The sequence below is a fragment of the Lepidochelys olivacea genome (genome assembly GCF_965140295.1).
Source record: "Lepidochelys olivacea isolate rLepOli2 genome assembly, chromosome: 8".
NCBI classification, from domain to species: domain Eukaryota; kingdom Metazoa; phylum Chordata; order Testudines; family Cheloniidae; genus Lepidochelys; species Lepidochelys olivacea.
This window is the reverse complement of record NC_140418.1, coordinates 48788070-48815602: the sequence shown is the minus strand read 5'-3', so window position 1 is coordinate 48815602 and position 27533 is coordinate 48788070. Positions and strand designations below refer to the sequence as shown.

The window sequence follows — 27533 nt, the reverse complement described above, 5'->3', positions numbered from 1 at the left end:
CAAAGTAAGCAGTCATGGGATGAGAGGGGAGGTCCTCTCATGGAGCAGTAACTGGTTACAAGATAGGAATCAATGGTCAGTTTTCAGACTGGAAAGAGGTAAGTTAGAGTCCTCCAGGGACCTCTACTGGGACCAGTGCTGTTCAATATATTCATAAGTGATGTGGAAAAAGGGATAAACAGTGAGGTGGTAAAATTTACAGACAATACAAAATTACTCAAGATAGTTAAGCCCAAAGCATATTGCGAAGAGTTACAAAGGGAGCTCACAAAATTGGGAGACAAAACGGCAGATGAAATTCAATGTTGATAAAAGCAAATGCACATTGTATGTATAGTTGGGATTAGAGCTTTCCAATATATTGGGATCTAAATTAGCTGTTACCACCCAAGAAAGATCTCGGAGTCATTGTGGATAGTTCTCTGAAAACATCCACTCAATATTCAGCAGCAGTCAAAAAAGATAACCGAATATTAGGAACCATGAGCAAAGGGACAGATAATAAGACTGTAAATATCATGGCAACACTATATTAATCTCTGGTACGCCCACACTTTGAATACTACATGCAGTTCTGGTTGCCCATCTCAAAAAGATGTATTGAATTGGAAAAGGTACAGAGAAGGCAACAAAAACCATTAGGGGTATGGAACATCTTCCATATGAGGAGCGATTAAAAAGACTGGGACTGTTCAGCTTGGAAAAGAGACTACTAAGGAGAGATAGGATAGCAGTCTATAAAATCACGACTGGTGTGGAGAAGTGAATAAGGAAGGGTTATTTACTCCTTCACATAACACAAGAACCAGGGGTCACCGATGATGGAAATAGGCAGCAGGTTTGAAACAATTATAAGGAAGTACGTCTTCAAACAACGTATGGTCAACCTGTAGAACTCATTGCCATGGGATGTGGTGAAGGCCAAAAAGTATAACGGGGTTCAAAAAAGAACTAGAGAAGTTCCTGGAGGATATGATCCATCAATGGTTATTAGCCAAGATGATCAGGGATACAATGCGATGCTCTGGGTGTCCTTAGCCTCTGACTGCCAGAAGCTTGGAGTGGATGATAGAGGATGGATCACCCAAATATTGCCCTGTCCTGTCCATTCCCCCTGAAACAGGCCACTGCCGGAAGACAGGATACTGGGCTAGATGGACCATTGGTCTGACAGAGTAGAGCTGTTCTTAATGTAACCCATCCAGAGTCAGCCCAGACTGTCGATACGAAGCCAGGATGCTAAGAGGGCTGACTGCAGTGGGAGCAGCCCACCACACACACAGTACTGCAACTCCATATGATGTTGTGCTGTATGTGCTTGGAGCCAGGTTCTGGTATTGCCGAGGCTCTCAGTGGTACTGCACGGGTCAGAAGGGTGGGGTGGGGGGAAGGAGTTTCCTCAACTCCAGAGACTGGCAATATGGTAATCAGAGCACCCAACTGACCTGCCTGCTTCATCCCAATTGGAAAACACATGACCTCTCCCAACCCCAGTCGTTCCACTGCCCCATCAGAGTCCAGCCTCCACAGCAGGCCAGCTCTTGCCATTAGCATTACTATCAGAGTGGCAGTGGTTGTCTAGGGACAGAAGTGGCAACAGGACTCCAGGGAGATACATTAGTGTTAAATACGCCTATTACTCCCCAAGTTCTACGGGTAGCTAAGAAAGATAATCCAGTGTCATAAGCCCTTGTCTTCCCAAATTCTACGTGCCCCCATTCCCAACCCTGAACTGTCACGCAATGGCCACCACACTGTCAGTTCTTGGCCAGCATTCATAGCCAGAGCCGACCGGCCAGGGGAATCCTGCCAGGCCGGCCCTTCAGCTCCCAGAAAATATCCCACCCAAGCAAAGCAATTTTGGAAGCGACCCCCAAGCCCTCTGCTCTCAACCAGCACTAGGCACGTGAGGAGTTCCAGGATGCAGTGGCATTAGCCACCGTATTGTCAGGAGAGATTGTTAGTGTAGGCCCTTAGAGACAGGCCCTTATCCACTCAGAGCACGAGAAGTATCTGCAGAGACTCTCCCTTCCTATAGTCACTCCCTGAGCTTACACAGCCCATCCCCACCTGCCATGCTCTCTCCTACATGACAGACATGGACTTGGAACTAGTCTTTAAACCAGTTTGCTGTACCGCTGCTTTTGGCGCCCCAGGACTGGCGGACAACTGGCACTCCAGCTGTCTGCACTGAATGGAGCTGCCACAACAGAACTGAACATCTAGTCTGGAATCCTGTCACTCATGTTCACCAAAGCCAGTTGCTTCAGGAAGCATAAAACCCACACAACCTAATACTACTTGGGATACAGGGCAAGAGCTTCCTGATGCCACCGGGGGGTTGATCTAATACTCTGGACCATGAAGGCCAAGTGCCCTTGCCATTTCTGTCTAGTTAGGAGTCACAGAAGACATCCTTCCATCAATCCAACAGACTAATCCTGCTTCAGAATCTTTGCCTGCAATATCTCACAGAAGCAAGCTCCCAAGTCAGTTATGCACCAAGTAGCATCTTTCTACCTGGCTAGCGATGCACCCTCACCTCTGCGGGACAGCCGGGTGTCTGCATCAGTGTCCACAAATAGCTTCATCCGGAAGAGGTCCCGGACCTCCTGGGTGTAGAAGGCCAGGATGCCCTCAAAGAGGACCACATCAGCTGGGTACACAGTCACTGTCTCCTCCTTCCTGCCACGCATGAGAAAGGCATGTCAGAACAAGATGCAGAGCAAGAGGAAGAGCTTCCCTGATGGGAGGAGTGTTGGGGATGACAGTTTCTTGGCTCTATGCCTCACTGACACCAACTCTGGGAGAGATGTCACCTCTCTGTGACTCAGCTTTCACCACTCTGCCCCATCCCAGTATGGCAAAGCTTAACCAGGGAATCCAAAGGTTATGGACACTCCTCCCTAAAATATGGTGAAAGGAGGGAGCAGGCTAGACCATCCCCCTCACTGCCACCATGTGCATGCTCATTTCCACCAGGCAGCTGCTGTATGCAAGAGTCAAACTAATCAATCACGCTCAGGGACCCACCCACAGGAACAGACACCCTTTCCAGTTTCTCCAGTGAAGGAGGCAAGTATTGTGCAGATGACAGCCCCATTCATTACGCAACCTTGGTGCATTCCCTGAGCACTTTATGAAGCAGAGGTCCTGTGGGAAATAGCATGTGATTGTACCGTAACACACACAGAATTTAGGTTGAGTGGATAAATAAAAAATAAAAAAAATGCTACAATGCAGGTTGAGTGCTTGACTTTGTAACCCTTGTAACCTTTTTGGTGTGGACTATTCAGCTCAAGCATTTGGGCAATATACAGTGCATACAAGAGCCAGCAAAATAAAAGATACCTTCTCCAGAAATACCCCATATTGGTAGTTTGTGCTCAAGAGATCATCGCCTGGAGTGTCAGGGAGGGAGGGTGCTGCAAATGAGGATGGGCAGAGCTGCATCCCACACTCCCGAATCAGAGCAGCAGGTGCAGAGCAAGGCAGGAGTAGTGTCTTACCTGGAATGGGAAACAAAGTCATAGACAGGAATCTGGACTGTCTTCCCTTCCATGATCTCTTTGAGCGTTTTGACGATGAGCTCGTTGTCAAAGGCATCTGAGGAGAGACAAGCTGTTATGAAGGCTGCTTGCCAACCTCTGCCCCCATACATCATGGTATTTCAACCTAGACAGAGTCCCTGCTGAGCTAGACATGGAGGAGCAGAGGCAGGTGCATGCTGCCTCAAGGTCTGAGTGCTATTGGGCCAGATCCCCCGCTGGTGGAAAGAGGCAGAACTCCACTGAAATCAGTGGGACTATGCTGCTTTACACCAGCTGAGGATCCAGCCCTGGAAGATCAATACAATCTTTGTACTGATTTTGTTTAAAGCCAAGACTAAAAAGAGTGAATCTCCTCTTGAACCCCAGCCCCTCAGAGACTAGAGCAGCCTTTTATCCCTGAACAGCTCCCTCCCACAGCTTCATAGAAAGGGCTCTGTTAGCAAGACAGCCCACTGCCCAAGGCAGCTGAGTTTTGGGTGAGGCGGTTCTGGAATTTCCCACCAGCCCATTAAGCAGTTGAAAAAGTCTCTGTTGTAGTAACAGGAATTGGGCTTCCTTTGTATTTAGACCTAGTTTGTTTAGTCCTAGTTTGTTATCCTGCTCAGTAGGTGACCTCAGTTGGGGTAAGGCTTAAAATCCCAGCTTTTAAGGAGGAGATGTTTTAAACACTACTCTCCTTGGGCAGAGTATTCCCTCCGGCTGGGCAGCGCGCTGAGCATGTCAACCCTCAGGTGGCTGCTTTTCAGTGGTGCAGTTTGCATATAATCTGCAGAGCACTTTAGGATCTTCAGGATGAAATCGGATACAGAAGTAGAAATAAATGTTATAGGATGGTGCAACCATCCTCTTGGGACAAGGACAAGACTCAGATTCATTGCACTAGGAACCTGATCAGGATATGGCAGCTGGTCCCAAGCAAGCCAATGCACTGCATCACTACCCATCCACCCCTCTTTAACGCAGTGAGGCAAGAAGCTGGGTTCCCGGCATTACCAAGAGGTTCTGTGCCAGTGGAATTAAAAGAACGACTCAGATCAGGAGAGGTGTAACTGAAGCCCTATCACAGCCCAACACCTCCTCCCAAAGATCAGGCTCCATTCACCTGGGTGGTCAAAGTTGAACTGGCCCTTGAGTGCCTTGGACTTCTGCTCAGAGGTAAGGACCCGATAGAAGCTGTCTTGGCTCAGTATCACCACCTGCTTCTGGCGATAATCCACCTCGTTCTGGCCCAGTAGCTGGACGATTCTGGCACAGACTGAGGACTTCAGGCGACGTAGCAAGGGGGAAAATGAAAGGAGAGAGTCTGATGCAAATGGAGACTACTCTGAGCAGGAGACCTGCAGACTGAGGAGAAGCCTGCCTTGGTTGGTGGGGAGCAGGAGGCTGCAGGCTCAGGCGGGAGACATTCTCATCCTCATCTGATGCTTTGCTCCTTAGCCAAGGAGCAGAGAGCTCATCTGTCCTCTTGAGACATCCCAAAGCCATCTGAGTGCTGCCCCTGGATCCTTTTCTAAGGGTATTGTTTTGTGGCCTATTGCTCATTTATTTAGTTAATAGGTGTGAAGCCACCTGCCCTCTCACTTCCCCATGTGCCTTCTAACTGCTGGGAGGGAGAAGGGGCTCTCTCTGTGTCCCAGACCTGTTCTCCCAACCAGCTCCAAAACTCCTAGCTGTCATAAGTCTCCACTATCCTACTCTTGCTCCAGCCTATTTTGTCCCCCATTCTGAGAGTAGCTCCAGGGGCTGCTCTGAGCTTTCCACAGGCAGTAGCATGAAGCCAACCTGATCCAGGTCACTTGCACTGCCGCCCATGGGGTTCCCATTAGCAGCAGTGACAGCCAATGTGACTCAGGGTCTGCCCTCACTAAAGAGCAGCTGAGGAGGCCTACAAGGAGCAGCAGAGGCTCAGGAGCTGCGCTCAAACTGGCTCCAGGAGTGGTGTTTGTGGGACAGAAGCCAACAAGCTCTATTCTCCCCTCACTCACACAGAGAAGTCTGCTGAACTCTGTTACGCCAGCGAGGGGAGAAATCAAGCTCTGACTGGGGAAGTTGGAGGGGAGAAAAAGTTGTTTTTAACACCCTAAATAAAGCCCAATGGAAAGTAGCTCATTCTGCACTGGCCAGAAAACAGGAGGGCCTTTCTCCGAGAGTTCTGCAGCAGCAAGCAGGGCTTGGAGGAGCAGCAGAAAGCACATCCTGGTGCCTCTTGGCACAGAGGCTAAGGGAACTGTTGAATGAGCAGCTTGGTCTGTGGCTCTGGCTGACATCTCACACTTTCACACTAACAGAGGGAGCAGACCAGAATGAAGAGCCATGCAGCTGGGGACGGGTTTCAGGGAGGAGCTGCTGGGGATCCCAACCTGTTCTGTAGAGAAGATGTCTGAAATCACCCTTTTGGGTGCCCAAGCTCAGGTTGTTTGGATGGTAGATTAAGCTAGTCTGGGGAGGGTCCCAACAGCTGGGGGAGCAGACACGTGGCTGGTGGAAGCCTTCCCCAGCTCCATCCCTACCGCTGCTTCCCAGCTGACTCAACAGGGAGGCAAGTGGCACAGGAGCATCAGAACAGAGGGAAGTAAGGAGGTGGCAGAGTATGGGTGAGAGAGGAGGAACTTTACTCCAAACTGGTTTGCAGATTTAAAGACTGAATTACCAGGACAGAGAGGAGAGGTGCACTGGACCCCATCATACATGCACTGAAGTCCCTGGGAGCTGCAGCAGCAAAGCACCTCTGGGGAAAAAAGGCGGCCCCTAACTTTAAGTTTCAGAGTAGCAGCCGTGTTAGTCTGTATTCACAAAAAGAAAAGGAGTACTTGTGGCACCTGTCAGTCTGTTTCTTCACTTCAGCAGGTGGGTATTGTAGTTGTAAGAATGCTTGATAAACACTATGATAGTTTATGAAACCCATTATTTCATGTTCTCTATGTATATAAATCTCCCCACTGTATTTTCCACTGAATGCATCCGATGAAGTGAGCTGTAGCTCATGAAAGCTCATGCTCAAATAAATTGGTTAGTCTCTAAGGTGCCACAAGTCCTCCTTAACTTTAAGTTGTGGCCTCAGTCCCATACAGCAGCACTTAGCTGTGTCACTAGCAGGTTGCCTCACTGGACCCCTGACCGTTTTGAACTTAGATTAGTTACAGAAAGCGGGCAGATGCCTGGCAAACTTCACCTGTTTAGGTAGCCATGTAACCACACTAGTGCTTGCCTAAGGCAGTTAGTTGGCAAGGCATTCTGGGTGCCTATTCCACAATGTACCAAAACACACTGCATTGGCTTGCGGGCCTCAGAAACTGAGGAACAAATAGGAGCTATTGCTCCACTCGTCCCACCAGTGACTCAGCTAGCCTCCTAGTTTGCCAGCCGACATTCCCTTCTCTGCTCCCCAGATGGACCTCCCTCCCATCCACGTCCCCACATTTCCATTCCCACCCTTAAGTCACAAATAATGCCCCTGCTTCCAGCTATGCACTCTGAGCCAGAAATTCCACTCTGGAGTGCCAGCTGGAAATGCCAGTTGGATAGCCAGCTCCAAGTGCGTTAGAGCAGCAAAGAGGGGCATTAGTGGAGCTTCTCAGCATTAACATCCACACCTAAAAATGCCCCGTGGCCAGGCTGCAGTCTACAACTCCCCCCCAAATCTTAATTCAGATGTTCCACAGTTGGATTGTTGGCTCAGGAGGTGGAGTTGGAGCCAGGGGCATTATCAGAGACCAATGGGAGGAAAGTTTGTGGGGGTGGGTGGGGGGGGACCTTCAGTTGGAGAACAGATGAGAAGATTTGACAGCCCCATGTCCATTCCCCCTCCAAGCCCAGATGGACCCCTTCTGCTATGAGCAGTGCACTATGGGCCAGTGCTTGGAGGACTCTCTAGCCACAGGAGCTGTACAGAGTGAATGGATAAACAGCTTATAAGTGGTTCAGTTCTAGAGAGGTGGGTTGTTTGAACTGTTCTGTGGGCAGCTCAGCCCTCACCTCATCAGAGTCCAGGGGCTGGCAGAGCTACTCTTCTCACCAGACTCTGGCCTGCAGAGCTCTAATTCACTAGTCCAGCCACCCCCGCGGCAGAAGTTGCAAGAAGCCAAGATAGGAGTCACCACTTAAGTGTCTGAAGCTCAGCTTCCCTGTATATAGAGCGAGCTAATTTCTGGAGTTCCCCAGAGCTCAGCTAGAATAGCAGCATTTGGGAAACTTTGGGTTTTGTGTTATTATGAAAAGTGAAGAAATTCAGGCTCAGAAAAGAATCAAAACAGAGCATCCAGTAAGAGAAGAGCTAATTTAATTGGGGGTAGGTGTTGAGAGAGCACACAGGCAGCTGTACAACCCACTCCCACCTCACTTAATGATTCTGTTGGCCAATTGTGCTTTATAGGTGGCATCCCTTCCTGACCTCTGCAATAGGCAGCTGACACCCAGAAGCAGGGTATTTAAATCCTGTAGATCTTATCAATGGATATTCACTTAAATTATATATAATCTCACACGCACACACACAGACAGAGTAGGACAGAGTGTTTCCTGACTCCAACCATCATGAGTTGCTTGCCATCACCTCTCCCTTGTTTTCCCATTCCTTGCCTCCTTCCCCAGCACCATTTCAACATCGCACTCTGACTTATCAAGCTGTATCCCACTGCTTTCATAAACACTTGACACAGATCACCTTCTCCTCTTCCTGTTCTATCTCTCCTAGCTAGATTGCTGCCCATCAATATTGACATTCCAACTCTGAGAATCACTGTTGGGAGTCAGCAATGTGTTATGGGCAGAGCCATCAGCCAGCAACCCCTTAGGGTTCTTCTTGCAAATTTCCCATGGTCTTTTCATTTGTGAATTAGCCCTCTCTGTCTTACACAGGGGCAGAGCCTGAGCTGGTGTCAGTCAGTGTAGCACCATTGTAGTCAGAGACTATTTGCCCAACTGATGCGGGTGGGGAGAGATCAGATTCCCATAGCTGGAGACAGACACAGGAAGAAAGTTCCAGGCTCAGTTAATCTCCCCATTCCAGGAAGTGAGAGAGATAACTGATGTCATGGCAAAGGAACACTGAGGGGTAACTTCTGGCCTGTGTTCAAGCAATAATTGGCTCTTGCCTGGCCTGCTGACCCTACAGAACATGGTAAGGCACATAGGGAATGGAGTCTTTGAGGATTCATCTGTTCAGCTATGCTCTGGCACTGGAAGTGGAGGAGTTCTGGGGACATGCTGTCAGATGCTCTCCATCTCTTCCTTTAGGGGGATTATTCTCTCCCTTTGCAATCAGCTCACAAGGCACCCCTGCATTCAGCAGCACAAAGTTAAACACTAGTTGTGAAGTGTGGCCTGTGATTGAGGGACAAAATAGCCACGCCTCCACCTTTATCATTGTTTAGAAGATTGAGGGTGGAATGCGGGGCCCACCCCACACCCATTTCTCTTCAGCTGACCTTTTAAGGGTGAAGATCAGAGCACTTGCAAGCCGCATTTGCCTTCCAGCAGCCTGCTTCTATCAGGCACCAGAAGTGATGACTGCACAGTGCGGGCCGGGGAGCCTACTCTATTTTTCTTAATGGATTTTAAGGGTTGTCAGAAACAATGGGGGAGGTATCCATGAGGATTTCCTGCTCTCTAGTCAGGAAAGATAGACACAGATGCTACCCTCCAGCTCCAACTATTGCAGCAAGGCCTCCAAAATGGCATGTGCCTCTCCCACATAACAGACCGATTCAGCTCCAAGACAGCCTGAGCCTCCAGCTGTGCAGAGCTCTGGTCCAACCCTGAACTTCAGGCTCTTGTGGATCAAAGCAAACCAAGACTTCCAGGCATGAACGATGCTTCAAAAGGAGGGAACTGGGACAGCTCAGAATGCAGTGGGGTGGAGCTGGAAGGAGAGGTGTATGTACAAGTAGAACTACAAAAAGAAAAAGGAGTACGTGTGGTACCTTAGAGACTAACAAATTTGAGTATAAGCGCCCCACCGTATTTTGGGCTGAATGCATCCGATGAAGTGAGCTGTAGCTCACGAAAGCTTATGCTCAAATAAATTTGTCAGTCTCTAAGGTGCCACAAGTACTCCTTTTCTTTTTGCAAATACAGACTAACACGGCTGCTACTCTGAAACCTGTCATCAAGTAGAACTACCTGTGTGACAGCAGCAATGGGGAAAGAAACAGCCAAGCTTCACAGGGGTTTGGGTTTAGCTTTCAAAGAGTGACTCTTGGGAAAGGAGTTCCACATCTCTCTCCTTGTGGATAGTCACCAATCCGGGGTAGTTTAACAACTGGATCTTGTTTCACACACACACACACACACACACACTCTTTCTCTCTCTCCACCCATTAATGCAGCCACTTTCTTCATTTAGCTTGGACAGTGAAATGAGACAGCTCAGGTTCACTTCCTCAGTTCTCCAGCACCATAAAGAGCTTGTTGCATTTCAGTCAATACAGCAGGGAAAGAGTTTAATCTCTCCCGCCCCACCCATTAAAACCCTCACCTGTTCCTGAAATACAATAGTGTTTCCTCTCCCCATACCCACTCTTTTTGGGGGGGGGGGGAAGAGGGGGGAGAAGAAAGATTAGGAGTCTAAAATACTTGAAAAATAGGACCCCATCCTGCCAAAAAGCTGTTTATAGAGAAAAGATCCAGTCCCTCTCTGCAAAGCTGCTTCTGACAGACACAAACCAATGGTGCCCTGGTGGGAAAACTTCAGCCACTGGCTTGAAAGCAAGATTCTGAGGAGGAGGAAAGACTAGAGACACAGAGGTCATAAGTTCCCCTGCACAACAGGAACAGAAACTCCTCTAGCATTCAGAGTAACAGCCGTGTTAGTCTGTATTCGCAAAAAGAAAAGGAGTACTTGTGGCACCTTAGAGACTAACCAATTTATTTGAGCATAAGCTTTCGTGAGCTACAGCTCACATTCCCTTCAAATGAAGGGCACAAATCCCCAGTACCACACACAAGAGAACGCCATTAGGAAGAAACATAAAAACTCCTTTAGTGGTCTGGAAGAGGGAAATGACCAGTGAGGTAGCAAAGCTTCGAGGTGACCAAGTTATATGTTAGTCAAGACCTGAGAAGACTATGAAGAAATTCAGAAGCATCTAACCAAGCTAGGTGAATGGGCAGCAGGATGGTAGAGGAAATTCAGCACTGACAGATGCAAGGTAATGCATAGTGGAAGAAGTAATCTGGAATCATACATACTGCTGGGCTCTAAATTAACTGTAATTGCTGCAGGATGGGACTTGGGTGTCATATTACACAACTCTATGTGAAGCAGCTGTTAATAAAAGAATGTAGTAGGTTCAATAACAAATGGTATAGAAAATAGGATAACGCTGTGACAGGTTGAATCACAGAAACCCCCCTGGTAACTGCCAACTGATGTGCTGAGACTACTTCTCACCCGTTTCCCCTGCCAGACTGGGGGGTTCAGTGCCCTGCCTGGTTTGAGCCAGACACACTAGCCTGCTACTGAGCCAGACCCAGGTCTGAACAATGTCCCCCAAAAGCTGCAGGCTTAACTGAAAACAGCTTAAGAAGTGTTCCTGTCTCCAACACTCAGATGCCCAAACCCCAAATAAATCTGTTTTACCCTGTTTAAAGTGTATACAGGGTAAACTCAAATTATTCATCCTTTATAACACTGATAGAGAGATATGCACAGCTGTTTGCCCCCCCCCCGCAGATATTAATACATACTCTGGGTTAATTGATAAGTAAAAAGTGATTACATACAAAAAGTAGGATTTAAGTGGTTCCAAGTAATAACAGAAAGAACAAAGTGAATTACCAAGCAAAAAACAAAACACGCAAGTCTAAATGTAATACAGTAAGAAAGCGATTACAGAAGAAATCTCACCCTCAGAGATGTTTCAATAAGCTTCTATCACAGACTGGACGCCTTCCTAGTCTGGGCACAATTCTTTTCCCTGGTACAGTCTTTGTTTTAGCTCAGGTGGTAGCTAGGGGATTTCTCATGACTGCAGCCCACTTTGTTCTGTCCCACCTCCTTATATATCTTTTGTATAAGGTGGGAATCCTTTGTCCCTGTCTGGGTTCTCACCCCTCCTTCTAAATGGAAAAGCACCAGGTTAAAGATGGATTCCAGTTTGGGTGACATGATCACACATCACTGTAAGACTTTAAGCCCTCATTCCTCCCAGCCTGATTTACAGGAAGGCCTGCAAGTAAACAGAGCCATTTACAGTCAATTGTTTTGGTTGATGGGAGCCACCAAGATTCCAAACCACCATTAATGGCCCACACTTTGCGTAACTACAATAGGACCTGAGAGTTATATTTTACATTTCTAGTTTCAGATACAAGAACGATACATTTATACAAATAGGATTACCACACTCAGTAGATTAGCTTTGTAATGATACCTTATAAGAGATCTTTTGCATGAAGCAATTCTAGTTGCATTTTATGAAAATATGCTAATGAGTGTGAATATAATCATATAGAGTGCAACATCACAAATGCCTTTAGAGAAGCAGCGTGGTCCAGTGAATAGGGCACTGAGCTAAGTCTCCAGAAAACTAGGATCGATTCTTGCCACTGACCTGTGCGTGACCCTGGACAAGTCACTTCCCTTCCCCGTGGCTCTAGCTGGTCTATTTAGATTGCAAGATCTTCAGGGGAGCACGAAAAGTACAGGACCTAGTATAAAGGGCCCACCCCCGGTCTAGCCTGGGGCCTCTAGATATTACTAAAAAGAAAAGGAGTACTTGTGGCACCTTAGAGACTAACCAATTTATTTGAGCATGAGCTTTCGTGAGCTACAGCTTACTTCATCGGATGCATACTGCAGAAGACATTATATACACAGAGACCATGAAACAATACCTCCTCCCCCCCCACTCTTCTGCTGGTAATGAGAGTGGGGTGGGAGGAGGTATTGTTTCATGGTCTCTGTGTATATAATGTCTTCTGCAGTTTCCACAGTATGCATCCGATGAAGGTGAGCTGTAGCTCACGAAAGCTCATGCTCAAATAAATTGGTTAGTCTCTAAGGTGCCACAAGTACTCCTTTTCTTTTTGCGAATACAGACTAACATGGCTGTTACTCTGAAATCTAGGTATTACTGTAATACATATAAGGTAACTCCCTTTATATAAACTAATGTGACACTGTCACCTAGAATACTGTGTTCTGTTTTAGTCACGCTCTCTCAAAAAGGATATGACCAAATAGAGGGGCACATGTCACACAGGTGTTTAAAAAAAAAAAAAAAAAAAAAGCCAGCCACCCTCAATGAATAGGATGCTTTCCCAGGGAAGTACCTTCACTTCTTCCAGAATCTAAGCTTTCACTTAAATATCATCAAGTACCATATCAGTCTAGTTTTTCACGGTTACAAACAAAAGCTTTGTAACCATGAACTGAGAGAAGTCAGAGCAGTGATATCTTCCTAAGCCTGCAGGCACACAGCTCTAGTGCTTCTGCTGCTGCTCAGAGCTTCCACAAGCTGCAGTAGAGTGAAAACTGACTTAAGGCCTTTTCACTTTTACTACTCTTTTTCGGGTGCTGTGGTAGCAATCCAACTGACAAGAATCTGATCAATTTCATTTTGCTAGGTCTTGGAGAAAATTCTGAGTAACAGCAGGGTAAGTGCTAGAGCTAGTCACTGGGGAAGCCCTACCCCTCCTGCAGCAAAAAAAGGCAAAGTTTATATAGTGGAAACATCTTCTTCCTTCCAGCAGCCAGAAAGCTGAAGGAGGCGTTATGCCCAAACAGTGCTGATTGCACATCCTCTTGCAGTCTTTCGTATCTGTTTGCAGCACAGGTGCAAGGTTGGGCAATGTTAGGAGGAGAAGGGGGAAAAAATATAGCAGAGGAAAGGAAATAGGAAATTAATATTGAGGCAATTCAGAAAGAAATTTAACATGGGTTATAATAAAGAGGAGAAGGAGGAATTCAGGAATGGCAACTAGTAAGGACCAGTGGAATGCTCATTTCATGAGTTTTACCTGTATCCATCAAATATATTCAATTCATACTCATTCATGGTATTTAACCAGCTCTATAGCTGGTCTGATACTATTCAGAACATATTAACCTGTTATATATTTGACTAATTCTACTATTCTATATCCCATAGGCTAATCATCCCTACTAGCAAGTGAAATTTTGAAAACAGGTGTAACAGAAGTGTTTGGGTATTTTGCACTGCATTTAATAGTAACATTGTCAAACAGTACACCTGCTTTGTTCCTTTATGGTGCAGAGAGATGGCATCTGGAAGGGGTGGGTGGTAAAGGTACTTTTCACCCAGGCCATAGGCTTAGTCCTAGGGCTACAAGATATCAGTAAGTTTTTCCAAGCCTGCCCATACTGGACAACTGTGGAATAAGATGCCCATTGAGAAGTTTCTTCCTACCCCATGCCAGGAAGAGGTTGGTTTATTTTCTCCAGTGTTATGGATGTTCTCATTAGCTATCTACGTGTCTTTTTATGGTTGCATGACACCTGCAAAGCCAGAGTTGGGAAATACAATATGTCATGTGGGACTACATCAAATGCCTTACTCAAATCAAGATCACATCTACTGTTCGCTCCCCCACCCCGCTGCACTAGGCCAGTAACCTTGTCAAAAAACAAAATGTGTGGACAGGAGTCCTTTACTTGAGGAGAGAGGAAGGAGAGCAGGAGTTTTCACTGGGCTCTTTGGTTCCAAGAGGAAGTGGAGTTGTTGCAGTATTTAACAGGTCTGTCAAACAGTACTAAGACAAACCTTGGGAAATCACTTGGTGGGGGCACGAGAGCATGGAAAAGAGAGTCTCCATTTAATCCTGCGCTTCTCTGGTGGAACTGCCAACAAGGGAGCCAGTTTCACCACTTCCTACAGACCACTAGACAGCCATCAGACGGTAATGTGCTGGGCCTAATCAAAGCACAGGTTGTATTCTGACAATGGGAAGGCTTTGTATCCCAGCCAGCTCTTACTAGTAATGCATTTCACTAGACAACAACAGACTCTTAATAAAGAAGCTGCATTGTGGCCTGATAGGCCATCACATTAGCTCCCTTGACAGCTCTAGTCATGGGCATCAGTCTGAGTCCTCCTCATCTGCCTATTACCACTTATGCCAGCAACAAGGCTTCTGCAACACGTGGGCATGGCCGACCTTACGGGTGGGCCTAGAGTGCGAGGCCGTGGAAGGGCGCTCAGAGCCAGGGGGAATAGGTGGGGAACCTGAGGGCCAGGGGGGCCAAAATACAAGTTTGTCCAGGGCACTATTTTCCCTAAGGCTGGCCCTGCATATGGGCTTCAGAGGCAGACAATCCAGGAGGCTTTTAAGTTACTTCAAGTTTTTATTCTTTATTTGAATTCCCCCCCCCCCTTTCTTATTTTCCATAATCAGCTGGATCCATTTACTAAATGCTAACAGAATCCCTCTTCCCCAACCCTCTAGGGAAGGCCTGGTCACTTTGTAAAGGAATGCCAGCTCACCAAGAGCAGCACATGCTAAAAGTCAGGTGTGGTGCGCTACAAACAAGTTATCTCTATACTCCCCTTTCCATGGCCTAACACAGCTGCTTAGTGTCCACAGAGTTATTTCCTGCAGTCTGCCATAGGCACCGACTCCACTGGCAGCCAAGCTCTCCTCAGCCCTCAGCCCCCCTGAATGGGCCACGTCCCCGGCCCTCCGCTTCCCTCCCATTGCTTCCCGCTGCCAAACAGCTGTTTGGCGGCACTTAGGACTTTCCAGGAGGAGCAGGGACACGGCACACTTAGGGGACGAGGTGGAGAAGAGGCGGGGCCGGGTTGGGGATTTGGGGAAGGGGTTGGAATGGGAGAAGAGAAGGGGGGGGGGAAGAGGCAGGGCCTCATGGACTAGATGGGCAGTCTGAGGTATGAAGTTCAGCATGTATGATTCTTTGCTGTGAGAAGTTGGGAAGAATGTTAAAAGTGGCAATGTATTTTGTATGAATAATTACTTTAAAAAGTTCCTGCCATTACAGCTATGTTGATAGACTGTTAGCATAGATCATCATCAGTGTTACTGACCACATAAGGAATAGTTACAGGTTTTTAATACAAAGAGGGGTTTTAATAAAATATACAGTTTTTAAAAAGTTAATACATTGATTTTTATAGCATACTATATTACTCTTCATTTTTGGCTATACTTTTGTATTGTTGTATGAAAAGGTTTCAGTGATGCGGCCCTTGGGCCAATGTACTAGTCCTCATGTGGCCCTCGTGGCAAGTTGAGTTTGAGATCCCTGGTCTAGAGCACTGTTTCTCAAATGCGGCCACTAGGGGGTTTCCCTGCAGCCATGACAGCTTCCTGGGTGGTGATGGGGGGTGGGGCAGCAAAGCATCAGTCCCTCCCGGTCTTGCTCCTGGATGTGCCACTTTGCACGTTTCCAGAGACAGGTGGGCAGGGGTGAAAGTAACTTAACGGATTTACTGGTACACAGGGCAGACGGGTCCTGAGCAAGGTTGGGGGGGGGGGGGGGGAAGGAGGGAACGCACGGCTCTGCGCCCCTGGAAGGGGCAGTGCCTTGGGCAGAAGGGACAGGGCTGGTACCAGACTCCCCCAGCCAGCCCTTCAGCACTGCCCAGGGCTCCAACCACTGGAACGGTAGTGGTAGTTGGGAGCCCCAGGCCCTTTTAAATCACTGGGCAGGGCAGCTACCCCTTTTGCCCCCCATTGCCCCCATCAGCAGCCCTCCTGATATGGTAACCTGTGTACTGGCAGCCACTTTCTTACTGGACCGGTTTACTTTCACCTCTGCAGGTGGGACACAATGCTGAAGGAGCAAGGGGAGTTCTCTACCTGGTGGGGGGGGCGGGGAGAGGGGCTGGCACACAAGGGGGAGAGGGCTTAATGGGGCTCAAACTTCAGCCCTGGGGTGGCTGGGTGGCAGGGACTTAGGGAGCCTGGCTGAAGACCAGGGCTCCAGCCCTGGGGCTTCAGACTCCAAGCCCTAGCTGCGCGGCAGCAGGTGCCAATTCCTGGCTCTGGCTGTGTGGTGCCAACCCCTAATCCCACTTGCGGGCAAAGACCCCATCTGTACACTACGACCCCCAGCCCTAGTCACTGACTCCGGGTGACCTTGAGCTCCAGCGGCTGCCAGCCCTGGGTGCAGATCCCCGGCACCGGACTAAGGCTCTGGCGGGTGCTGACCCCTAGCCCTATGACAGCAGGCACAGGCCCCAAGCACCAGCCCCAAACACGGTGGCAGCCAATCCCCGGCTGCGCGCCCCGACCCCCAGCCCAGGCTGCTGACCTCCTGGGATGTCAACCCTGGGTTCTGGCAGGTGCTGGCCCTGGGCACCCATCCACAGCCACCAGCCCTGAGTGCAGATCCCCAGCCACACAGCAGCGGGCACTAACCCCAGGCTTTGGCAGGTGCTGGCCCTGGACGCTGACCTCCAGTCCTGGTCGTGCAGCAGCAGGCTCCAGTGGGTGTGTCCTGGGCCAGCAGACTCCTAGCCCTGTCTGTGCAGCAGCAGCTGGCACAGACCCCAAGCACTGACCCTGGGTGCTGACCCTTGGCCCGGGTTGCACAGCAGCAGGTGCTGCCTCTGGGTGCCAACATCCAGCTGCATGGCATTGGATGACAGTCCCTGGCCCTGAGCGCCAATCCCTGGCCCTAGCCATGCAACTGCAGGCACCAAGCCTGGGCTCCAGGAGATACTGACCGAGGGTGCTGATCCTCTGACCACGCGGTGGCAGGGCCCCCTGATCCATCACCCCTGGCTTCTGCTGCTTCACCCCGACATCCATCCTCCCTAGCCTCTGCCGCCTCACCCCCTACCCCTCCATCCAGGTCTTAGCTTGCCAGGACTTGCTGTAAAAAGTGATATTAAACATACAAATATCACTTTTCACAGCATTATTTTTATTATTGAGTCCAAAAAAGAACCCTACATAAATAAATTACAATGATCTTGATGTGTATACATGAATATTTAATTAACTTTAGGAAAAACAAATGAGTATTTTAGGAAAAAAAGTGTCAGGGTGGCCACCAGCAAGAGTTGGTGGTGGCACTCTGAGGCCACCAAAAAATTTGTTGTGAGAACGGCTGGTCTAGAGAAATTTTTACCCATCTCTGACTCAACAGCAGCAGCACAGCGAGGGGCTTTTTTTGCGTGCGCGCCTTTGCAAGGAAAACATCCTCTGTTATCTTTACTCTGGTGTGTTGCAAACTGAGTGTGTTACAACAGTCTGCAGTTGGCACGGAGAGTTAGATGGATTTGCAGCTTTGGAATAGGAAAATACATCTGTCTTTTTTTCCACCATCTAGATCCTCTCTGCTTCTAACCGGGGCCAGCACATGTGGACCTTAAGAACTGATAGTCAGCCATACTGCTAGCCACAGAACATTCAGGAAAGTTTACCCCTTGCCTGGGCTCAGTGTGGTGCATATCACCATAGATGTACAGCGTTCTTTGTTCTTCCAATGACCCGTTTGCCCTCTATTACAGCAATCAAGAATATCACCAAAATTGGAGGTCTTGCCAGGAACCAGCTGGGAAGATCCCTGTTGTGTCAGCTGCATACACATTTCGCCTTACCTCTGCCACCAAGTATGTTCTCACTTTGCTGCATCATGAGCCACATTAACTATAATACACCAGTTTGAGATACTAGAGGCATAAGCACCAATAATCTCTTCCTGCTGCTTCTGCTTCAGCATAAGTTAAGAAGGGACTATAAGAAAGCTGGCTATGAGAAGTTTGCACTGATCTGTTGAGTTCCTTTTAAAGGGCAGCACTGCACAGTATGTGTGTTTTGGCAGCAAGTAATCATTGCAGAGGGGAAATCAAAGCTGAGAAAGGAAAGACCATTTAGTACACCACCTTGCTGATAAAGAACCTCTTCCCTGTTTTACAGGAGAGCCTACTACTGCTGCTGAGCATGTTTCACTTTGAAGCGGAGAACAACTGTGCCCTATTGGACTGTAATCCCTGGCCTTACCTTGTGGATTCAATAGACTGCTCCAAGACATAGCACTTCAGCAGCGACAGACACAATGTTACTGAGACAGCTATACAGAGCTAGGCCCACGCACAAAAGGCCTCACATGAGCCCAGAATACCTGAGTCACCAGAAAAAAAAACTTAGTGTAAGAAGAATTCAGCATTGGTGCCCAGACAGATTTCCACACACACCCCCTCCACCTTCTATGGGATTTTTTTCCACTGGGGAACATGCACATGTGTTTTCAACAAGCAAGAGAACAGATAAAGGCCACCCCCTATCACTGCAGTGAAGGCCTAGTGTATTTTTTTTAAGTCATCTTTAGAAAAAACTGAGTGCACATAGCCCTGTGTTCCTCCAGTTACAGCCAGGCATTTAGTGCTCCCTATAACAAGGAAGATTTCAGCTGCATTCCCACCTATGAACATGAGCGTGTTCACCTGGAACATTTTTTAAATGGACACCATATGATGGAACAAATTCCATCCCCCTCTGAACAGAAAGACAAAATGTACGTAGAGCAACTAGTTTGCCTCTACTGGTAATTCAAACAACAAACTCACCATAAACCTCAGCCCAAGCTATCTCCCTATTGGCAGTTCCTAGAGTTTTCCCCAGCCCCAGTTCTGTGTCCAGAGGAACTCTTCTACACTCACTTACATCCAGCATGGAGTTACAGAGTCACATTTGCCATTATGAGTCAGCATCTCCCAGTAGGATTCCAACACCTGCTACCAATCTGGGTCAACAAAACACCCTCATGCCCATCAGACACACCATATCTGCCTGAAAAAAAATCTGTTACTATCATTCTAAGCAACACTTCAGATTACTAGAACAGAAAGGGATTAGAGAGGGGCAAATATTTGTCCTTTGCCTCCTCCGTCCATGTTATTGTCTGTATATAGGGGAAACAGTGAAACTGGCTATTTGTAGGAGTCTTTCGTACACATTAAATACCTTAAAGGAAAGTGCAATTGTAAAGCCATTAAAGTTACCAGAGAAAGTACACAGACAGAGCCACATACACAAAAACTAGTGTGCAATAACTACAGCTCCAGGCCTGTACTGCGCTAAACAGGGCCAGAGCATGAGTCAAATGGGGGTGGGGGTGGGAGGTCTGTTGACAGAATGAAACTGGTGTTGCTTTAAAGCTGTTACTTGCTTACTGATTACAGTGACAAGTTTAATATTAGTGTGGAGAAAAAAGTGAGGATCTAAGCTCCTTTCACTAAGAGACAGGTATAAAATTCTAGAACCAGCTTTTCTAGAGGTGCTTGTACACATGGATATAGACAACTGAAGGCCTGAGGAACTTCATTAATAAGGAAAGAATCAGTTTGTAACAGCTGCTCTTATCTCACTTAATTAAAAGTGGACAAGTTATATTCAACAGCAACTATTTTTGAGTTCTACCCTCTGATAAGTTCTACCCTCTGTCTGTTTTGAGTTCTACCCTCTGTCTGTGCTTCTAGTTTATATTTTCTTTCTCCCCAGCCTAGGAGTGCAGGTGCATCTCCAGCAGGAGCAGTTAACACAATGGCATGATTGCCACTTCCAAGCTCTCTCGTAACAGCGCCTATTAGCCTGCTTCCAGGCAGGCTGAGGGAACTCCAGTGACTCCTCCACATAGCTGCGATCAGAGTCGGAGGAGGGGAAGCTGGGCAGCCCCAGGAGGGACTGGGGAACAAGACACTTATCTGACTCCCATTCAGCCTAGCCATCCATGCAGCACTGAGTCACCCCGGCACAGAGCAATGTCACCACCAAGGCAGAAAGGGGAGGAAGGAGGTTGCGGGAGTTAGAATAACCGTTTAGACAGATGTTTACAGGAGCACAAGAGAGTCACCAGGACCCATCTGTGACGACCCCGCACCCCGGCACAACTGCCACACAGACATCTGCTCCCCCTAGAGCCGGAGGTGAGTGGCAGGGGTGTCAATCAGGAGGGAGCCCGCCGAAGCCGTTGAGTGCCACCTGCTTGGGGATCAGGCCTTTGTGTCTGGCAGAGGGAGAACACAAGGCAGGAAGCAGCCGCTTTGCGGGGAGCGGAGGCACCCACGCCGCAGAGCCGAGCTCGCTCCCCAGGGCGGGCGAGCTGGCTGCGGCCAGACAACGTGCTACAAAGCCGCGCCACCAGTCAGCAGCCGCCCTGTCTCCCCGCAGCGCGCTGGGGCGATCCCGGTGCAGGAGGGGGACACGCGCGGCCTCTCACCCGCCCAACGCCTCGCTAGGAGCCGCACCCCATCGCGGCAACAACACGCCCCCCCCTTCCCGGCGCACACGTGTTCTTGCAGCCCAGAGGAGGCCGGGGGCTCTCCAGCAGGGTCTCGGCTGGCACGCACCCGGCCATGGAGCCGCTGCGCTCGGCTCCCCGTGCACTTACGCGGGGACCAGCCCCCCCCGGCTCCGCGCTCCCCCACTCACCTTGCCGCTGGCTGTGCCGCCGCTGACCCCGATCAGGAAGGGCTCTTCGCCGCCAGGCTGCTCGTGCTCCTGCAGGCTCTGCTCGCTGTCCCCTGCCATGCTGCTGCCGCCGCTCAGTCTCTGGCTCACCAGTCGCCTTGGGGGGCTGGATTTATCTGATGAGTCAAGGAAAGGCCTTCCTCCCCGCCTGGTTCACATCCCCAGCGTGCGGCTCCCTGCCAGGTGCCTGCTACAGCTGCACATGCTCCCGCCGCCCGGGCTGATGCTTGGGTTTGCAAACTGGCTGGGGCTCAGGGCCGCACAGACCCAGCATCCAGCCGCCTTCCGCTCACTGCCTCCTCCAGCTGCTGCTGCTGCTGCGGAGGACAAAGCGGAACGTGTCCGGGTAACGCCTCCTACAACACCTGTGCTCAGTTAACCCTCTCTAGCACTGAGGCCCTCTACTCCAGATTGACCGCACTGTGAGTTCTGTTGTGTTATGGCTCTGAGGCGTCAAATCTTCCAAATATCCTACTTTGCTCGCTTCACCCTTTCATTTCCAGGGGAGGCTGCCCAGGGATGACACCCTGGGTTTGCACCGAATGCATTTGATGAATTCATTCTCTTTACCTACTGCCCTAAATCAGTTGAGAGCAGCACTTTAGGTATGAATTTCCCCAGGCCATTTCCAGAGATCAAAATCAGCTTCTACTGGAATGCTCATGATAGGAACTCAAATGTCACCAATCCTAGGTTCATCACCCTATCCCCCCACAGCCCTGATCCAAGCACTTATGTCCATAATGTATGTACTTAACTTTTAACACATGAATAAACTTAAGCATGATCAGGACCCAAATTCCAGCACTGACCACACAGGATATGAATTTTGAGAGAAGGAAGCATTGAGAGGAACTGGAGTCATCTGTTCATTGGTGCCATCTCTCCTGTCCCCCCATCCCTGCAGAGTGTTTCTTGTAATGTCAGAGGGTCCCACCTCAGCACCAGTTGTGCTCTACTGCTAGTGCCAAGAAAGGAAGTGCTATAGGCAGAGAAACAAATGAGAGATTCCTGGAAGGGTGATTTCCAATGGGATTCCCATGACCCCATACCAACTTTAAAGCTATGATTGGGGGCACAGTGCCAGGCACAAGGAACCATTAAAAGTTTGTAACAAACAATATAACAGTGCCAGAGCACTTCAGTGCTCCAGGCATTACTCAGGCCCAGATCCATTGCTTTCAGTGGAAATTAGGCACCTAAATACCTTTGAGGATCTGAGCCTTAGCTCCATTTCCCCCATTGTAGCCATCTCTGTAACTATGTGTAGTATCTTCAGGTCATTTAGCTCTCCTTGTGCCCACACAGACCTGCACCAATCTGTGTGTGGAGACAGAGAGCAAGATGTCTACCATGCCCATGACCTTTTGCACTGGCCATTACACATTTCAGATTCTGCCTTCTCTGAGGTCAGTTTAGTTTCTTTCCCAGATGCCCACCATTGAATTTCCTCACCTATTAGTATCCACAGTCCAATTTCTGTCTTAAAAGCAGGGATTTTTTGGCACACAAAAGAAATTGAGAAAACCATGAATAAAAAAAATAGGATCCTGTCTTGTTAGGATATTATGAAAAACTAGGCCAAGCCAGCACAAAGTTTATGTTACAAAATACAGAAATATTACCTATGGCATATCAGAATAAAGGTTGTATCCCAGCCTAAAGTTATCTTTCAGTGTCCCTCTCTGTCTTAAAAAAGCGTGTGTAAGCAAGGCCAGATCTTCACTACAAACTTACATTGGTATAACTACGTCACTCAGGAGTGTGAAAAATTCACACCCAAGTGATGCAATGATGCCTACCTAACCCCCGATGTAGACAACACTATGTGGACAGGAGGGCTTCTCCCATCGACATAGCTACCGCCTCTTGCGGAGATGGATCAACTACACTGATGGGAGAAGCCATCCTGTTGGTGTAGTAGCTGCAGCGTTTTAAGTGTAGACCTGCCCAGTATAACAAGAGCTCCTTCTTTCAATAGAAAATATACATACATTTTGTCTTTCCCCAAGAACTAAGATCCAAATCCTCAACGGTATTTAGATACCTAACTCCCATTGAAATCAACGGAAGTTAGGTGCCTAAATACCTTGGGGATCTAGGACTAAATTCTTTGTAATGGAGATGATAGGCAGCACACTACATCAACTTTCAAAAACAGTCCAGAATGATAAAATGGAAGTGAATCAAGTTCAGGTACCAGTTTGTGCTACATATAAAAAACAATAAAATTTCCTGTACACATGCTAAAAGCTTACCAAATCTCACCTGTCAGTCTTATGGGACCCTAGTCAGCCAAAGTCTTTCCCACCCTTCCACAAGGTTTGGGCCCCTATTGGACAGAAGGTCCTGTCCGTTTGCTGGATCAGAAAGAAGGCCCTGAGTCAGTTTAAGTGCAGCCTTTTCATACCAAAAGCCCCTTCTTTGTCTGTTGGTCTCTGGAAAACCCAGTTTGAACCATATGTGCAAGCCACCCGCCAGGGGTGCTACTGCTTTGGAGATGTTATAATCTGAGTGATTCATCTTAACAACCCCTACTGTTTGCGGTCCCTGAAGGAGCCATGGTAACCTATCTGCGGTAGGTGTATACAATCCCTGGCCCACGGTAATACATACGCTGTAATACAGTATTACATAACTGTAATACAATATGGTCCCCAAAGATACTGCATGCAGTTGCAATATCCATCACAGATGAAAGCAAATGTAATAGCAGTGTTCAAAAAATGAAAGGATCTCTTACATTTAATGTTTATTCCTATGAGAATAATGGAACAGATGTTAAGAGGGGAAAAACCTGAACATTGTCAATAAACAGCTGGAGTTTTCTTGAAGCACAGATATTGCAACTCAAAAGAGGTCAAGTGTGGCTTTGCACAAGCCCCACATATGGACCAGTGCATTGTGTTACCTGACAAGCACATCAGGAAGCAGATTGTGACTGAGGAAGTGAAAATGGCCGAGAATCGAGATCCTCTACGTATTTAACCACTTGATTCCAATTTATTTCAATGGGAGTTAGGCATCTAATTACCTTTGAGGATCTTGGCCAAATGTGCCTACTAGTCCCCTCAGCTCCAGGTGAGGGGGAGAATCATACTCTTTCCCAGCTTTATACCTATACATCCCCCAACACTAAGCGATGATGCTAAGGTTGCCTGTTCCCCATCTCTTCCTGCCCACATGTGCAGAGAGAAGGTATAGCAGCCCCTTGAGAATGGGAAGCTGGTGCAGGGAAGCAAGTGAGTGCTTTTTGCTCCCTTACTCCCTTTTGCAGGATGGGCCACAATCTGGCCTAAACTTCGATGCCTTTGTTTTGATAGTATTGTTACCCCTTTTGACATCAGCGGTTGGCCAAAGTTTGGGGCCCTGTGGGTTCTTTCCGCTAGGATGGGGTGAGATACTTCTTTGATGTAATCCTGTTTATTTACAAAGAATGTACAAAGTCAGGTTTCCCAGAACACGGCAGGAATCAAACAACAGCTTTGCTCACAGCTTCAAGATTCTTTTTGGCAGTACCCACCTTTAAAGCTCTTTCTAGGCTTTTCTCAGGGCCACACACTGTGCTTGTTCTGTCTTCCTTGCTGCCTTCTCTCTCCCACACACATAACTCCACCAAACAATACCCAACAAGAACCCTCCACCCACATCATGCTAAGTCTTGAGCAGACTCATGTGTGTGTGCCTGTGTTCCGGATTGAGGCACCTACTGTTTCGAACATTTATTCTGAATGAAGGACTGCTGCTACTCTCATCAGTTTCAATGATGTTCTGCCCAGCCCACAACAGTATTAGGTCTGGTCTATACTTACAATTTAGGCCAACATAACTATAGTGCTCAGGGATGTGAAAAACCCAGCACCTAACCCACATTGTAGATGCAGTTAGGTGGATGGAAGAATGCTTCCATTGTCCTACCTACCTTCGTTCAGGAAGGTTGAGTTCCTACAGCAATGGAAAAATCCCTGTGTGTGGCCTAGTCTATGCTAAAAAGTTACACTGACCTAATTATGCACCTCAGAGATATGAAAAATCCACACCCTGAGCAACGTAGTTAAGTTGACCTAAGCCCTGGTGAAGACCACACTAGGTCAACAGAATTCTGTCAACCCAGCACCACCTCTCAGGGAAGTTGATTACCTATGCTGACGAGAGAACCCCTCCCATTGGTGTAGGGGCTAGTGTCAACACTGAAGCACTGGAGCTGTGCTGCTGTAGTGTTTCCAGTGTAGACAAGCCATAGGCCACTAAAACACCCATAATGTAGACATGGCCTTATTTAGGATCAGATTCTGCTACCCTTACTCATGGTGTGAAGTACCAGACTGTGCAAGTAGTAGAAGTGATTTCAGTGGGCCTATCACACAGCATGAATAAGGGTGGTGGAACCTCCAGACCCAAAGGGCTAGATTGTACTTTCAGACACAGTCCTGGCAAGGATCAGTGCATAAACTGCATGTCTCTGGAAGCAGCCTCAGGAGGAAAGGTGACTCAAAGACATCTCTTGGAAGTACTACTTTCTCTTGGTTCCCCTCTTGCACAAGGGGAGTAATCTACTGGTAGCCTATGCCAGCAGCATATTATAACACTCCCTTATCTCACACTGGCTCAGATGTGCTGGCCAGCACATGGGGAGGCAGACTCAAGGCTCCAATATTCCCTATTCTTCTCTGCCCACTCATTCCAAACAGGTGCACCACAGCACCTATTTACTTTTGTGCACTTAAGTTCCAGGTAGCTTCTGCAGGGTAGAAGGAGAGTCTCCCCCCTCATGCCCCTGTGCTAGTCCATAGTTCAAGTCACAATCTAGCCCAGTTAGTGGATGAAGTAGATGCACTATATTTGACTTTTACTAAAGCATGTGGTACTGTCTTATAATCACTCTTGAAATTACTTCAAATTGGCTTGAATAGGAACTCTGTCCTATGGACTGAAAACCGGCTGAAGGACCATAAACAAAGGGTAATAGCAATGTATTGAGTTATGGGGAGGATTTTAACAAGTCAGGGTTGGGTCCAGTCTTATTTAATACCTTCATTAATGATCTGGAGGAGAGAGTAAAGGGAATGATGTCACAGATAACATTGAAGTGGAAGGAACTGTGAATACCAGTGATCACAGAGAAAATAATGAAAAGGAACCTAAGGCCTGAATCAAACCCCACTTAAACCACCTTAACATTGACTTCAGTGGCCTTTGGGTCAGGCCCTTAAAGAGGATAAATATATAGAAATAAACCAACAACATGAGATTCAATTAAAAAAAATGCAGAGTAACATCTGGGGAACAATAATCCAAAACCCTATCTAAAAGGAAGAAAAAACTTGGAAAAGAGATAGAAGATAAAACCGCAAATTAGATATGAGTTTGCAAAATGACACAGCTGTAGAAAGGCCAGTTAAAATGCACAGGGTAATCATTTCACAGCAAGGTAAGGTACAGCTCTAATGTGATCATATCTGAAATAGAGTATTTTTTTTGAAGAACAAATTACCAAAAAGATATTGACAAAACTGGAGGAAATTTAGAGAAATCAACAAGAATGACTAGGGAGCTGGAGGGATTGGTTTATAAGAAGAGGCATAAAAAAATAAAGGTTATTCCATGACCACAAAGTGAGAACTAAGGGGGATACATGTAGAAGTAATGGGATGAAATTAGGAAAAAGAAAAGTTATGCTGGAAAACTTTTGGGGAATCTCTCCACAGAAGTCCAGGAAGCCACACTGTTCTTAAAATTAGACTGTCCAATCCAAAATGTAAGGTAGGCCACAATCCCTCATTGAAGGAATATGCACTGGGGATTTGTCATCTATTTCTAAGACTGTGTCATGGTGGAAACATTCCCCGATTTTCACCCAAGATGATCCGGGGACTAATAAGGCATTCAGTCCTTGAGGAGGAAGCATGGGCCAATGGTTCAAGGGCTTGCTCCATGCTCAGGAGACTTCGGATTTGCACGGGCTCCCTGGTGCAAGTCACGTAGTCCCTCTGTGTCTGGGTTCCCCACCTATGAAGTGAGACTTGCGACACTGGGAGGCGCTCAGCTGACGGGGGGCCATGCACGTACCTAAGGCAGCACTGGGCCCTCCTGTGACAGTCCGGGAGCTCTCCGCGCTGCCTGCCGGGAAGCACCCTCCCGCCAACAATGGCATCAGCGCGGGACGCTGAGCAGCGCTCGCGGGCCGGGCTCCTCCAGGAGGACAAGGCTCTGGGGAGGCCCGGGGCTTAGCGACAGCAGAGCCCCCCTTCCCGTCAGACTCCGCCGGGCCCGGGGGCACAGGGGGAGCTCGACACTCGCCAGGGCCTGGCGCGGATAGCACGTCGCGGGCGCCAAGCGGGGCTCGCTGCGAGCTGGGCCCGGCTCCGCGATCCCATGGGCTGAGGGGGAGGCCGCGGCCCGGCCGGGCACTCAGACCAGCCTGGCGCTAGGCACGCTGGGGCCCGGCGCCCTCTGACCCACGGGCTGCAGAAAGTGCCCCGCGAGGGGAAGGCGCGGGAGCGGCAGGGCCCAGCCGGGGCACCCGGGGCGGCTGCTTCCAGCTCGAGGGGCTGAGCGACGGGGCGCCGGCACGAGGCGAGTTTA

General features: G+C 48.3%; 1 protein-coding gene across 2 annotated transcripts in view; it reads right to left on the bottom strand.

Annotated features, from left to right (window-relative positions):
* UCK2 (uridine-cytidine kinase 2) overlaps positions 1-27358 on the bottom strand; it is a 39248-nt gene extending 11890 nt beyond the window's left edge. The window contains exons 1-5 of one of the 2 annotated variants that reach the window (XM_084638018.1): positions 27018-27358; positions 20910-21265; positions 4654-4813; positions 3510-3606; positions 2543-2685 (exon numbers count right to left, since the gene is read on the bottom strand). In XM_084638018.1, the coding sequence (XP_084494144.1) occupies positions 2543-2685; positions 3510-3606; positions 4654-4813; positions 20910-21008 (499 nt within the window). In that variant the 5' untranslated portion in view covers positions 21009-21265; positions 27018-27358. The remainder of the gene's footprint in view (positions 1-2542; positions 2686-3509; positions 3607-4653; positions 4814-20909; positions 21266-27017) is intronic. The other variant, XM_084638019.1, reaches the window with a different exon arrangement.
* Positions 27359-27533: the final 175 nt, after the last annotated feature.